The sequence below is a fragment of the Malaclemys terrapin genome, chromosome 3, assembly GCF_027887155.1.
Source record: "Malaclemys terrapin pileata isolate rMalTer1 chromosome 3, rMalTer1.hap1, whole genome shotgun sequence".
NCBI classification, from domain to species: Eukaryota; Metazoa; Chordata; order Testudines; family Emydidae; genus Malaclemys; species Malaclemys terrapin.
Window position 1 is genome coordinate 192,995,152 of NC_071507.1, and position 16,465 is coordinate 193,011,616.

Below are 16,465 nucleotides of genomic sequence, written 5' to 3' on the forward strand. Positions count from 1 at the left end.
TCTGCAGCCATCCAGAGCTGCAATTGCAGAGAAAGTCCTGCTCTCAGCCCCTGGCAACCGTGGGCTATAGCAGTGGTCTTCAAAGTGGGGTGCACGCACCCCAGGGGGTGCGCAAGAGGATCCTTGGGGGTACGCGGCAGGAGGAGCGCCGCCAGAGCAGCGCCGCTTCGGCAGTTCGGGCAGGAGTCTGAGCGCCTTTTTTTTTGTTTGTTTGTTTGTTTGCTTGGGGCGGCAAAAATGGTAGAGCTGGCCCTGCGGCACGGCAGGGGGTGCGTGCTCAAAAATTTTTACTGATAGGGGTGCGCGATCAAAAAAGTTTGGAGACCACTGGGCTATAGCATGCTCAGTGCAAACAGAATCTTTGGGGAATTTAGCTGCAAAGCTCTAGCAAGTCTGCTGAGTATATGCAAACTGTGAATTTTTATAGGCTCATAACTTGCACAAATCTGGCCAGTTTTTCACAGGGATGGCAAAAGGCACATCCATGACACAAAGGCCACCCCTTGCCAAATTTCAAGTCCCTGCTCCAAAGCATGGGGTTGTGAGAACTTCCCAAAGGAAAAGTTGCCAGTGTTTTGTTGAATAATGTGTGTTTCACTAGCTTCGCTCTTGGAAATGGCTGAATGGCTAGAAGTTTAAAAAAAAAATCAGCCTGAGACAGACACCTGGTATTGATAATTTCAGCGCAAACAGTTTAAAGTTTTGAGATGTTTATAAGCAACTTAAAACTCTTGAAAACTTAAGAGGAAGTGTCGGGCAACCTTAATAATAGGTGGGGCGACCAGCTCCACCTATAATACACACACAGCATCTTTTATACAATATTCCCATAAGCCAGCAAGTCTTAGTTCTGTCTTAAACCACACACCCATCTCCTTCCTTCCCACACACCCCGGAGTATCTCCTATGGGTAAGGGTAGGAACTGGCATTTAGGCAGTGAGGACATATTAGCAGCTGAGCAGGATGGAGCAAAGAAGCCAATAGTGGAATATAAACTAGGGAGAAAAGGGCCACTGAGGTGGAAATGGAGGAAGGAGGGAGGCAGGTGATTCTAATGCTCGTGTGCCAGGAAGGCCTCATAACCCTCACCAGGACATTGGTTTTGGGTTTAATAATTAACCATTTAAGAGGCATATTGTATTGACAGCGGGGACTCTAGCAATGCTAACGTCTCCTTCTGATGCTTATGTGCTATATCTGTTGTGAAAAGGGTTGTTGTGAAAAGTGCTCCACTCCCCACTCTGCCTGTATTACGAACAGATCAGGACTGGAGTATTGATTAGATTTAGATTACATCAGTTGAATTTTTCATATCTTCTTCTGCAGCCTTTCCCAGTTATCTTCTCTAAGGGGTCAGGAATTGTTTTGCCCCTTTAGAGCTAAAGAAGATGAATCTCAGGACATGAAGTAAAATTCTAATTTACACTGGAGATAATTCAGATGTATCAAGGCCAAAATTGGACTATAGCAATAATAATAAATTTTCCACATGACATGAGTAGCCCTGGGTTTAAATCAGATATACAGAAATAGAGTGGAAGAATCCAAATGGGCCTGTTTTCTTCTTGGCGCCATGCCTTTTAGGAGACATAGTAGTCTGCACAGTTAACTTCAGCAACCAACCCTCCAGATGCAAATGCTCCTGAACTTCAGGGACAATAGGATCCAGATGTGAACTTCACAGCTGGTGTCTAATATCTATGAGCTAAACCAGGGATCGGCAACCTTTGGTACACGGCTCGCCAGGGTAAGCACCCTGGCGGGCTGGGCCGGTTTGCTTACCTGCCGCGTTGGCAGGTTTGGCCGATCACAGCTCCCACTGGCCGCGGTTCGCCACTCCAGGCCAATCGGGGCGGCAGGAAGCAGCGCGGGCTGAGAGATGTGCTGGCCGCTGCTTCCCGCCACCCCCATTGGCCTGGAGCGGCGAACCGCGGCCAGTGGGAGCTGTGATCGGCCAAACCTGCCAACGCGGCAGGTAAGCAAACCGGCCCAGCCCGCCAGGGTGCTTACCCTGGCGAGCCGCGTGCCAAAGGTTGCCGATCCCTGAGCTAAACCAAAATCCTGATCCAAAAAACCCCCTCAATCTTACTTGGGAGAACCAGATATCCAGATCCAAACTTTACAGCACTGGACCAGCTCTTAACAAAACTGCCTTTATGCAGCATCAATGTGCTTTCCCTCTGCACAATGCAATACAATCAATCTGCTCTTACCCCTTTGAGAAGGAGTCACCTTTTTAATAAGTAGCTCTTGGCCAAGTTACATTCTGCTTCTAAGAAAGAGTGGGAAGTTCCATCTCTCTCCAATGCCTAACGAGAGAGGGTCTTTTGTATTGTTTTGTTTAAATGACATCCTAAGTGATTCACTTTTTGCAAACATGAACTACTTTGTGACACCATGGAGTTTGCTCTTGTGCAATCTAAACTTGTAGGGTCGGCTTGCCCTCTGCCTACCAAACCAGAACAGTTGTGTTTTTCACTCACTATGGACAAGTGTAAAAGACTGTACAAGGTGCAAAGCAAAGGAGGAAGGAGGCATCTTATTAGAACCAACTTCTTGGGGGGGGCTGAAGGATATGTGAGAAGCCTGCATTTGCAAGAGAACCCAGACAGCTCTGGTGTTTCGCCGAGTCTGAGAGCTTGGCCTTGAATAGTCTTGTGATGTTAAATAATATCTATTTAGCTCTTTGTTTCGGCTAAGACAAAAGGCATGAGGAGTGATGGTTAGTCTCATGTTATGCCCAATGTCTTGTAAATCCACATCTGGCTACAGTTTCTCTTCACGTATCAGGCCAGATCCTCAGCTGGTGTATATTGGAGCCAGTGGAGCTATGCCAGGTTACACCAGCTGAAGATCTGCCCCATAGAATCTAGCTATAGAAGAAACCTGTTAGGTCACCCAATCCAGCTCCCAACCAATACACCACTATTCCTCATGGTACAATTTTAGTGTTTCCACTTGCATCTGGAATCCTGTAGAAATGTATTTAGGATTCCATTAAACCATAGTGTTTTGTGAATTGCACTAAATTTTGTGTATGCAGTATAGTTGTAGCTATGTTGGTTCCAGGATATTAGAGAGACAAGGTGGGTGAGATATCTTATATTGGACCAATTTCTGTTGATGAGAGAGACCAGCCTTCGAGCCACACAATGCTCTTCTTCAGGTCTGGGAAAGGTACTTTAAGCGTCACCGCTAAATGCAAAGTGGAAAGATGGTTTAGCATAAGTAGCTAGCATATATTCCAAGGGACCATTCAAGGAAGAGAGTGGCCTGTTAACACCTTTGCAGTCATAGGTCAAAAATGGGGAGGGGATGGGGGAGAGTTAAGTGGGTTACAGATTGTTGTAATAAGCCATAAATCCAGTGTCTCTGTTCAGTCCATGATTTTTAGTGTCTAGCAGTTATGAATGTAAGCTCCCAGCCTCATCTTTTGAAAGTGTTGTGCAGGTTTCCCTTGAGAAGGAGGACGGATAGGTCAGATATAGCGATCGCTCTGTGAAAAGTGACAGGGTGTTTTTGTCTTTTATCATTTTCCCGTGTGAGTTCATTCGAGAGCCTAGTGATTGTCTCATTTCACCCACATAGTTGTTGTTGGGGCATTTAGTGCACTGGAGGAGATACACCACATGTGATAGGCATGTGTAGGGTCCATGGATGCTGAACGGAGTGTTGTGGGGGGTGTTGATCATTGCAGCATGTTCCTGCTGTGGAAGAAACGAACTCCACTCTCAGGCTGGAAGCAACAAAATCAGAGACAGCTTTATTCAAGCAATTGCAAGGGAAAAATACAGCTGGCAGAGGACATCTCTGCCTCAGTTTCTCCAAAATACAAGCAAAATCACACAAGCATTTATACCTCTTTGTGACGTGCATTAATTAAAAACAGCTGCATTTTATTTAGGCTATTTGCTATCTATTTTAGTATTTTCTCACTTTCTTTTCTTAAAACATCGCTATTTCAAGGCTTGGTCAATTGACTATTCTGCTGTTTTCCACTCGCGTTTGACATGAGCCCTGCTTTTACAGGTCTCGTGATATCAGGCTAAAACTTAGCTCAACACTTAAATGGCTCTGTCTCCAACACTTAAATGGCTGCACTTAAACCCTCTCTTTCTTTCCCTGCTTCCACACTGCCATTGCCTCCATTAATCTCTCTCTTTCAGTTTCATACCAACTTGTTTTGGGCAATATGGATTGTACTAGCAATAAAATATTAGAGGTGACAAAATTTGCTCTGATCTGGGCAAAATAAAGGCCCAGCAGAATTACAGATGTGATAGCAGAAGTCAGTAAATTACTTCCATGTCGAAGACGCTGTCAATGCATCCAATTTTTTTAAAAGTCTAAGTAGCAGGCTAACTTCACCCCAGCATAACTCTGTTGATTTCACTTTGCTACACAACATTTTGTGTTATGTTAAAGTGGACTATACAAAAACCAACTTATATAGAGTTACAGAGAATACATTTCTTTTCTGTTAAATTGGTGATTAATTTAAAGCAGTACCATGAAATTGATGGCTACTGTTCTGATAATCAGTTTGGATGGCTCACTAAGGCTCTATCTTTTTTGTGTGTCTGATTTTTTTTAATTGATTTTATATGAAAAAGCAAGCAATAAAAAATACAAAAAGGCTAATAACTTACAGCGTGTGTGTTTCCCAATACCACATGCTTCTCGGGATCTCCAACAAAGTTAGGCAATTATGCAATTTTTACAATTCATCAAAGCTGCAAGACCAGACAATTAAAAAAACAAAACCGGCAATACTACGTAGACATGACACATTTACAGTAGGATACGAAGATAAGACATACATAAATAGGAAAAGAAGGGAATGAAAATCAATGGACTCTATTCACTTCAGTGAGCTTTGGCTAGACCGTAAATGCCAATAATAGATACCATGATTTGCATATATGTGGAATAGTTCATAGTTTTTAACCCAATACCCATGGTTTATCGTTTTGGGATTGATGCACGTGAGTGGCTGAGTGGATGTAATGGGTAACAGCTGAACAAATAAAGAGATAGCAAGTGGCAAAGTTATGCTTCAACACGGAGCTGCAAGGGAAATTAATCGTGGCGCTCAGTAACTGCTCTGGACACACAAAGAACCAGACCACTGGAGTCTGGATCAGAGCTTAGTTTCCTAAGAGGTTGTGGATTTTTCCTTCCCCCCTTTCCTTCCCATGACCTGCCGTGAAAAGGACTTAAAAAATAACAGACCCTGGGGAGATGTGGTCAGTTGGCAAGAGGAGGCATTTTGCATGTTCCAAATGTCAAAATATGCCCTGTTCTTGTTAATTGTACTAAAACTGGAGAAACCTAAGTCTTTTCAATAAAGTTACTGTGGGCCCGATTTACCTCTCACTTACACTAGTGTGAGTCCATTGGAATTACTACTGATTTACACTCATGTAAATGAGGTCACAGTCATGCCCTATATTTGCATGTCATTTGTTGTTTACACCCTGATTTCTAAGAACAACCACGACCGTCACAGTGGTGCTCGATGATCATCCATGTAAACAGTTAATCGCATCAGTTTTGGTTTTTGTCATTCGCTTTCATAGCAGGTTTCAGCTTTGGCAGGACAGAACGCAAACAAAGTTGCCCCTTAACATGACCAAGGTCTTGTCATTTACAGGAGAAGTTTGAGGGCTTGTTCCGTGCCTATGATGACTGTGTGACGTTCCAGTTGTTTAAAAGCTTCAGACGTGTTCGGATAAATTTCAGCAGTCCTAAATCAGCTGCTCGGGCCAGGATAGAGCTGCATGAAACACAGTTCAGAGGGAAGAAGTTAAAACTATACTTCGCACAGGTGAGAACCTTTTGACATGAAAGCCTTTCTCTCCTTACATCTTAATGGGTAGCTGCTGTATGATCTTGTGTTACCAAAGAGAAACTGTTCAATAAAATCAGATGAAAATAATAGCTATGTTTGAGTATTTTGAAGTGAATGGGCCAAATGTTGCTCTTAGTTACAACTGTGTAAATCTGGATCAACTCCTCTAGAGTCATTAGCATTACTTTGGATTTACACTGGTACACATGAGAGCAGAATTTGACCCTGTGTTTTTAGCGCTCATAAAAGGCTCCAGTAACATGGTTGAGTTTCCTCGGCTCCAGACTAAAGCTGTGCACTGTTTGTAGAGTCCAAATGTCATTCCCTGGCATTCTGATTTATTAACAAAAAGATAGTTCCAAAATAATACTTCATGTGCCCTTCCCCCTTCTCCTCAGGACCCGTCTGTCCCAAGCCCTCACTCTCTCTTCCAGAAGGCTACCCCCATCTTCCTTGTATTCAATAGTGAGTCTAAGCCACGCCTGCCCCAGTGAGTACATAGTAAACCTGAAGTTCCCTGCAGGTTTCAGAACCCTGCTAACAGGATGGGTCCACAGGAGAACCCCTCCATTCTATTACAGTACCTTCGGGGGAGAAGATTTCTGATTGAACAAAGCTGTGTAATCTAGCAGACAAAGGTATAAAGAGATTCGTCTTCCACTCACTAGAACTAGATGAATTCAGACTAGAAATAAGATACAGATTTGTTTACAGTGAGGATAATTAGCCATTGGAACAATTTGCCTAGGAACATAGTGGATTCTTCGTCACTTGAAGCCATTCAATCACGATTAGATGTCTTTCTAAAAGATAAACTCTGGCTTAACCCAAAGTTATGAGTCTGATGCAGGAATTACTGGGTTAAATTCTATGGCCTGTGTGATGCAAAAAGTCAGACTAGATGGTCACAATTGTTCTTTTCTGGGCTTAAAATCTATTCATGAACAGCTCTACAGGTGGAAGCCCTGCATTTATCTGCAGAGTAGGAACATTATGGGCAGAGGCACTTCAGACTTGCTCACACAGCCACACCCAATGTGCCTGCCTTGGAGGAACCACCTCTAGCAGGGATGACATGATGATTCTATTTCCAGGTCCATGCAGTCCTTGGCAGAGAGGCTAAGACTGCCAACAAGAGTGCTGGTTGTGGCAGTGGCCTTTGTGATTTGACAGCTGTGCACAGGAAAGTTGACTGAGACTCACCAACTCATTTCACAGATGCTACTAAACAAACAGCTGTATCTGCTCTTTAAAGTTTGTGACTATCTAATCGTTGTTCCATTTGCCTGCCCTACACTAAAATAATCTGTGTTTCTAATACATTCGAAAGGTTCAGACCTCCGAGACAGATGGGGACAAGCTTCATTTGGCTCCACCACAGCCCACAAAACAGTTTCTCATCTCGCCTCCAGCCTCCCCTCCCGTAGGGTGGCAGCCAATAGATGATGGAACACCAGTCATCAACTATGACCTCCTTTATGCAGTTTCTAAACTAGGACCAGGTAAGCTTTGCGGACCTCCTGTATGGGAATGTGTCGGCTTAAGCAGATTGGAAACAGAGTGAAGATAAATAACTAAGAATGCAATTCAACCCCTGTGCAGAGAGCAGCACAAGGCTTATATACTGCTTAAACTCAAGGGTCCACGTGGGGTTTAAGTAATGCGTAGGCCTGGCACTGGCTCTCTGCTCAGGATGAATTTTACCTATATGCATAATTATTCTTTCTTAACTTCAGTCAGTGTGCTTGGTGCTGTACAAGACACAGAGATATGGGTCCTGCTCCCAGGAGTTTACAGTCTAAAATGCAGACTGGCACCAGAGGAGAATGCACGGATAGACCCAGAGGCTGATCACGCAGAATGTTTCCATTGCACTGGTTTGCTTTTAATCTAGGTGGGAGCGTTGGGGGGGTTATACACTGGATTATAGAAGGGGAGGAATAAATGCTGTTGAGCAAGTTCTAAGAGTTTCTCACAACAAATACAATCGGGCCCAGTCCTGCAAGATGATGTATTTCTTCTGGGAGGTGTGAGCACAGTGGGGACCCCAGGGACCTAGCCCCACCCAGGATCGGGTCTATTTTGAGATAGCAAAACACACCAGAATTCTGAGTGCGACTCTGTGGGATTGTTCATTAAGAGAATTAACCAATGAACAGCCCTCTTCGGTTATGGTGGGGGGACTCGAAAGAAGTGTGAAGAAGCTATTAGGTGAGGGGAGTCAGTTGTGGTCCCCAGGGAAGTGGAAGGCAGACTGACAATGTATAACCTGGTATAATGCGGGTTTAGAGCTGGTTGGGAATTTTTTCACACATTTTTCATTGGAAAATATCTGTTTCTTTATAAGCTGTTCATGAAAAGAGTCCATTCAGACAAATTTCCCGTTTTGGGGGGTGGGGGGGGATCAAAATTGTCAGAACAGCCCATTTCAACATTTTAGAAATGAAAAAGTTCTGTTTTTTCAGGTCCAAATGACTTTTCGTTTAGAAATACAAGTTAATTGACAGTAAAACAATGTATGAAAAAATATAAAAAAGAAGCCAAACCAAACATTTAAATCAAACCAAATAAAAAAAAAACATTTTTTTTTTCCAGATTTTTTGGTTTGGGAAAATTTTCAAGATTTCGATTTTTCATCCTCTTTGGAATGGGAACGTTTAAAAAAAAATCTTAAAAATTAGCACAGGAGAGGAAAACCATTTCCTGCCCAGCTCTAATGTGGATGCCCCTTTATTATTCTGGGAACAGCTACCATTTACAGAAGCCCTGTCAGTGGGACTCCATTGAAACTGCCCTGCCAAACAGGAGTCCATGGGGTACGGGGCTGTCTCCACCTCTCCCATGCCCCACAGGGACCATGAGGGTTGGGGGACTACCCCACATCTTTTACCAGTGGGGACCCATACACCCACCCTCCCTTGATGGAACAGAGGGAAGAAATCTGTAGGAGGGGAATCTCCAAGACATTTCCTCCCTCTTAGTCCTCTCATATGGGTTTTTCCTGCAGATGGGGATTATCAATCCATATATTACAGTCCATTATTCCCAGCATCAATGCTTTACGCTTCTAAACTGCTGAATAAAAGGAAAACAAAGAATCCTGCTTTCCCCTTGCTGCAGTGACATTATAAATGGAAACATGTAAATGAATCATCTAGCTAGCTGGGTAATAAATCAATTCCTGTTCTGGAGCAGTGAAATGTGAAATATCGCTCATTATTCTGCACTCTGGGACAGTGCTGCACGAAGGTCATATTCACTCTCATTTAAGGAGCCTGCAGGGAGCAATATGAAAAGTCATTGTCTGCTCTTCTCCCTCCCCGCCCGCTTTTCTATTTTTAGCACTTGTTAGGGAGATCAATTTTAGTTAACTGCAGAGGCGATCTTAAAACAGCACTGCAGTCCTCAGTTGTGCTCTTGCTATATTTAGTATTTCGTTAAAAAAACAACACAATCCTCTGCAGCCCATCTCCTTTGAAACATGCTGCCCTGCCATTGCTAGCATCTTATGCTCATTGTATCCAACAGGTCTCGACCCTTTTTAAAAATTGTAATCGTGGTTTATTTATTCCCCAAAAGGAAGGGGTATTTTACAGTATGGTTTCAAATAGGTAACAAGGAAAGGGCCTGGATTCCACAACCCTTCCTCACCTGAGGGTTCTGATTGGGTGACGTTCAACCCATGCAGAAATTCAGGACGAAGCCCAAGCGCCACTTAAGTCCCACTTACAGTTTCCTGCCAAGAGTGGAAGTACAAAAGCTTACATGGGAGCTTAGTGGGCTTGGCAGAATTGGATTTTTATTTTTATATTTGCATACTATAATGTTGACCGATAACATCCATGTTTCTTTTAAAGCATTTTTTAGATTTTTCTCTTTAAATTTTCACAGTTTACAGGAAATGATGGAGAGTTCAGACAATTATTTAGTGACACATGCTGACATTCAAAAAGTTAAAGCTTTACAAACCATTAAAACACAAATTGTCAACATCACAGGTCAAAATATACCAAGTAAATATCCTTAAACCAGCAAATCAGACCTGTTTTTACTTTCATTCACTAATTTGTAACTAAACCATTTACTTTTATTCATTAATCATTTGTAACCAGCCTAATTCAAAAGTCTAAATCACTGGATTTTGACTCTTAAGTTCTCAAGCAGCATTTTGCTTGCTTTGCCGATTGTAAATTTTGATTATCGATGGAAATATTTGCTATCAGTTTGTGTGTGCACAGTGAAATTGACGTTTATGGACATTTACAGATAAAAATCTAATCCTTCCAAACCTAGATTTGAATGGTGCATAGTGCTTAATAATAATAATATATGGAGACATACCTATCTCATAGACCTGGAAGGGACCTCAAAAGGTCATTGAGTCCAGCCCCCATTATAACTTATCCTAAAACAGAGGGTGACCATAATCAGCCATAAGGACTGTTCTGGTCTGTTCCTGCCTTAACATTAGTACAGACACTAGGAGTCTGTCAGATGTGTTTCTACCAATGTCCCTGAGGGTCACTCCTTTTTTCTATTCAAAAAGGGTGGCTGACAGGATGATCAGATCATACATTAATACATACTACATTATTATAACAGTCAATCATTATAACCTCTAATACAAATATCAAATCCTACTTCTACAAGGTGGTCAGCAAACTTCTACAAACTCTTAATAATAACCTTAGAGAATTGTGCAATCATAGGTCCTAATATAGAGGTAGCTATACCACCAGCTACTCTATCTCCTCCTAGAGCTGGAAGGGACCTTGAAAGGTCATAGAATCCAGCCCCCTGCCCTCACTAGCAGGACCAAGTACTGATTTTGCCCCAGATCCCTAAGTGATCCCCTCAAGGATTGAACTTACAACCTTGGGTTTAGCAGGCTAATATGCTCAAACCACTGAGCTATCCCTCCCCCCAAACAATGCTTGTGCTGGCCCTCTGCACAGGGGTGAGTTTCACCCACTGATTTCACTGTCAGTCAAGTCCCAACACTGGACCTAGACAATTTTTAATCCAAATAAAGTGAATAAGCTGGAGAATATTAGTAGTAAGTATAGGTACTTAAGGGCCAATTTTGCCCCTGCCTTCACAGAAGCTCCCTTGCAGCAGAACCAGTGAAGTTCCTCTTTGCAATGGGAGGGGCTGGATTCAAAACTTTGTGGAGTCTCCCTGTCCAGCAGGAGGCATGGGGTAGAGGTGAATCCAAGGATCTGCTACTGAGTGGATCCTCCTATCTTTTTTCCCCTGCCCAGGGATGGAGACAGCTAGGATTACAGATGAACGGGATTCAGGCATTAGAACTTAAAGGGTTTAAGCAAGGCCCCCTGCAGTTGGGTGAATTTCATCCTTATCTAGTACCTTCCAACTGGAGATCTCTGAGCGCTTTACAACCATTAATTAGTTCACCCTCACACAGCCTGCAATAATAGGTGAGCAGTATCACTGTATTACAGATGTCAAGACTGAGCTGCAGTCACTTGAGTAAAGCCTTGCAGTAAACGAGTGACAGAGCCAGGAACAGAACCCAGGAATCCCGATTCCCTGTCCCTTCTAACCACTAGACCACAATCTCTCCTATCTGTAACATTTATCTGTATACCGACACTCATTACTCCGTGAAAAACAGACTTTGCTGTAGTTAAAAGTGCCAGAGAAAATATGAAATCCGTGCCCTGAAGTATTATAAAAGGAATGCATTACAACTTGAACACAGTCATTAACATGGGGGTCTATTTCCTCCATTGGATGCACATGCATATTCCCCACTAATGCCCCATTCACTTAGGATGAAAGTTATCCCTGTGCAAAAGGTCAGCACAAAGGCCTATGTGCTCACTTAAGACCTACTTCAGCCCTGTTTTGAGGATGTGAGTGGGGCCCATAAACATTGTGCTAGTCTTGTCACCTTAGGAGTAAAAGCTGCTGGCATTAAAAACTATGTCAAAACTCCTACTGCCATCAGTGGTACACCATCAGCACCTTAGATTAGAAGGCTATTGTTTGCGTGGTTTTTTGTGGGTTTTTTTTTTAAATCCTGACACTGTTAGAAGGGGGAAAAAAGCCTGTGTGTAACGTGGCTGTCCATGAAAATCTCTGCATTTGGTCTGACCCTCTTTGGGCTGTCTGTATTTGGTGCTTTCCTAATCCTGTTTAAACACTGTATCACAAAGGGAAAAGCATCACATTTCCGTGGCGTATTGCTGTTGCCTGGCATGTTTATTGATTTAGTCTTTGTTTGACAGTCTCGTAAGACTGGACTAATGTATGAACCCAGGTACAAACACTATATAGCCAGCCCAGCAATGATCGTAACAGAGGGAAAGACCAAAAAGAAATGGTGATTCGAAAAAATAAGTTGAATTTTGCTAGGCTGATATAATCCCAGTGACCTTCTGTTGCCTTCTATTTCTGGACGGTTGGGGAGCATTCTGTAGGGAAATCCACAGAAAATAACACACACTTTCTCAGAGCTCCCCTCATTCAAAGAAAGCAAAACTTCTTTGACAGTAAATTCCATTCCCCGTTTTTGTTTCCCAAAATGTCGCTACCCTCACTTCCTGCACAGTTCTTCCCACAAATCTGTGATGTGCCTTCATTTGGCCCCAGTATCAGAACGCACATTCAGTCCGGCTTTGTCCATACTCTGCTAACCAGGGTCTACTTTATATCCTGACTAGGGAGATACAGGAATGAGCCTGCAAACAGTTACTCGCTTCCATATTGTTATTCATGCGCAGATACCTTATTGTGTGTGGGACACTTATTTCATAGAACGAAGATCTGTCAAAGGCCAATTTTTAGGACCTGTTCCTGCAGCCTTTATTCCTGTTGAAGTTGGGAGCTACTCATGTGGGTAAGGTCTACTCACCCGAGGACTAGATTGTGACTAGCCTTAATGCAGTCTTGCAAGAAAGTAAGAAACTTCCACTTTCCTTGCACAGCGTATGTTAGGAGATACCTAGATCTTAGTTCCAGGTATTGGGGAGGGGAGCACGTGGATTGTGCACCCAATACCACTCCCCCTGCCCCCGAGCAGGCAAAGGGCAGCAGGGACAGGGAATAGGTGGAGCCATGCTTTATCCCCAACACTGCTGGTGCTGACCTGTGGAATTGGCTGGTCACAAGGTGGGAGTAAAATTCACCCTGAACCAGATTGTAGCAAATTACAGTGTCCTGCCATGTGTAATTGGGGTGCCCCAGGATATCTTGTGCCGCTGAGTCACAATTTCTTCCATGGTTCCTCCAAGCATGATTCAGCTACGGTTGAAAATACATAATCTAGCCCTGAGTAAGGGCTGCAGGATCGGGCCCTACAACTGATACATGTTTCATATCATGTACATTATATATAAACAAACCGATTTTTAACTCTTTAATGAAACTGCAGTTGTGATTTTTAAGTAAGTAAAAAATGAGTGATTTAATAAACATGAAAAGAACTAGAAATGCCAGTGCTTTTCAAACAACAAAACAGTGCAGGAAACTCAGGAGGCATCAGTGGAAAACTTCTGAGCAATGGGCAGTTGTTAAAGTCAGCAGAATTCTGCAAGAATAAATGTTAGCAGGATTTAGTCTCTAAGCCCCTATGCTTCCCCTAACTGGACAACGTGGCCATAGTTTCCAACCTTCTGGGCTGGTCTTCAAGTCCTCCTCTAGTCTCCGCATCATTTAAACTATCCGATGGCAAGTTTAATACCTCTCCTTTGTGCACCTTCAAAGCTCTTAGTAGAACAATTTCCCCTCCCCTAAACCCTAAAAAAAAAAATCTTTCCTGATAAGTCAGGGGAAGGCTTTGTAGGAAATCCCTGGAAATAGGAGATGAAGGGTCATGCTATGGCACTGAAAGACAAGATCAGTCTGCACCGCTCAATGCAATATGGCATGGTAGTGTTCGATGTATCGGGGATCGATTTATCGCATCTCGTCTAGATGCAATAAATCGATCCCCGAATCGACGCCTGTACTCCACCTCGGCAGGAGGAGTAAGCGAATAGCATAGCTGAAGTTGCGTATCTTAGTTCGAACACCCGCTCCCCCAGTGTAGCCCAGGCCTGTGAGAAGATCCTTGAATAATCAGCTGATTATATTCCTATTACCCTGGATTATGTAGGCCAGGGTTACCTACAAAAATAAAGATCTCAGATCTTCAGCTGAGGTAAATCTGCACAGCTACACCGACTTCAGTAGTGCTATGCCAGTTCCCTGTGACTGAGGACCTGGCTCGTTGCCTTTGAAAGGGAATGCCTTTTGATGCACCTTGAGAAAGGAAGTTGTGGGTTATGTTGGATTCTTATGTATTTTTCAAACGACTATGACTTCACAATAGGCCCCAGTCATGGTGACTAATTTCAGGACAAATCAATAGCCCTGTGGCTAAGAGAGATTTTTGGCCATCTACCACCTTCACTTGAGGATAATGGATACATTGGGTTCCTGCCACATCTAAACCAGCTGCTGAGGCGGGAATCTGACAGCAGAAACAACATTTTCGTACATCTAAATATATCCACAAAGCTTTTTTTAAAAGGCAAATGGTAATTCTAGTTGGGTCAACTGATCTCACCGGCATGTTTCTGAAATGGTATCTTACATGGCGAGAGAGACGAGGTATCTATAACAACAACAAGAGAGTCCAAAGCTGCGACGAGAAGCTCGGTGGTTCAGATTGCCTCTTGCAACAGTGTAAATAAGGACTAATCCACAGAAGTCCAAAGAGTGTCCGAGCAGTGTTGGTGAGAGGGACTCAGACCAGTGGTCTTACAGACAACTCTTCACATCTTCACTTGCTGTCGTGGCAGGAAACGAGACTTTGCCACAGGGTGAGCTGGCCCTTCAAGGGCACGTCGATGGTGCAGCTGGGCGTGAGTCTGCCAGCCCGGCTAGACAGACTTGTGCTATCAGAGCTTGAACTAGTGTGCTAAAAATAGCAGCGTGGACACTGTGGCTCCAGCAGAGCCCCTGGCTGGCCACCAGCGCTCAGAACCGCCCAGCGCGCTAGGTTTGCGCTTGGGTGGCTAGCTGAAGTCTCGGCCAGAGCTGCAATGCTCACTCTGCTGTGTTTAACATGCTAGCTCAAGTTGCACTAGCACGACTCCGTCTACCCAAGCGGAGAGGCTTACTCCCAGCTGCAGTGTAGACGGACCCTAAGAGGGCTGGAGCTCAGCTCACCTGTGCCAGGTGTAGCCCACCTCCTCAGATGAAGGGAATGAATCCATTGGTGACATAATGGGAGCATGTTGCTCAGAACCAGGCCTGCTGGGAGGTATAAAGGGTAGCCTGGGGCCAGTGAGGTACAGTTCAGAGACCTTCAAAGGAGCAGGGGGACTGCTCTATGCAGGAAGACTCTTCTAAGCGCCCAGGCAGAAGGCCTGGGCAGTGCAAGCCTGCAGGGAAAAGGCTAGATCCTGCTACTCTTTCCCTCTTCAGATCTGTTGTATTGTTGCTTGCACAGAATGACCCAAAGGTGGCTGCATTTCAGGGGGGGCGGGGGGCTGAAGTGGTTCCTGCATATATAGGGACAGATCCTACTATTAAGGTACAGGCCTAGGTGGAAGTGATGCAAGTAGCCCTGCTCTGAGAGGCATTGTGCCTTCTTCACTGTCCACTGGAGGGATGCTCCCTGCTCTGGAAGTGTCTAGCTCTGCTGGCCAACGTGGGCGGTGGAGGCTGTGGCCCTGCCTCTTTTGTGCTAGCAGGGAGCAATTCCTGTCTCTCACCTGTGGAAGGCCCTTGTGTTGGAGGTGCAGTACGGCATTAGCTCCATATGCCTCTTCTCCTACCTTCTGCACCCACACACAGGCCAGACCCAATCTGACCTGTATTGTTGTTTGTAAAGGCTGTAAATGTAAGATGTTGTTATGATACTAATGACACAATTAACATGGAGTCGACTGCTCTGGACCTATTAACATTTGATTATGATTCAGAACAGAGGACAAGGGAGCTGCAAAATACCACTACTCTGCCTTGATAACTAATTAATCAACCACACATATTACATCCATTGCCAGATAATAAAAGCCTCATAGTTCAAGAGGAGCCCATCCATGAAAGGCCATGATACTGCCTCATAAAGCAATATAAAACCTCACGCTATTAATTTTTTTGATTTTTTTTAAAATTCTCAAACATTACCAGACTGTTCTTGTGCTATTATTGCTGTGTGTACAATCATCAGAGGTCACCAATCCTTTCGTGGTTAATGTTGCTGAAGCAAACAGTCCCTATTCCCATCTGAGTAGTTAGGTTCATTGTGTAACGGTTGAGATTTAAGTCCCCTTGTACTGTTTTTCTTTTCTGCCAACTAAATACAGTAAAGAAAAATGTAAGGCATTTCAAGAGGGCTAGGAGTACATTAGAAGCATTTTCTGGTGTTTCAAGGAGACATCACAACTTAATTCTTTTGTGCATCCTTCCCTCCAGGCAGATTAGAGTTCATAGAATTTATTTGGTGAACCGGGATACTTTTCTGAATAAGATGACATATATTTCCTTGATTCATTCTTTTTAGATAACTTGCTAGATAATCTCTAATGTAGATAAATGATTGCACAATTTGCAAATCACCTAACACAAAGAAATAAAGAATAAGAGGTGGGGGCCAA

At 43.7% G+C, this 16,465-nt stretch overlaps 1 protein-coding gene across 1 annotated transcript in view; it reads left to right on the forward strand.

The window, feature by feature from the left end:
- Positions 1–16,465, forward strand: part of RCAN2 (regulator of calcineurin 2) — a 167,834-nt gene that overhangs the window by 131,286 nt on the left and 20,083 nt on the right. Inside the window, exons 3-4 of the mRNA XM_054022340.1 lie at positions 5,655–5,828; positions 7,183–7,354. Of these exons, the coding sequence (XP_053878315.1) occupies positions 5,655–5,828; positions 7,183–7,354 (346 nt within the window). The remainder of the gene's footprint in view (positions 1–5,654; positions 5,829–7,182; positions 7,355–16,465) is intronic.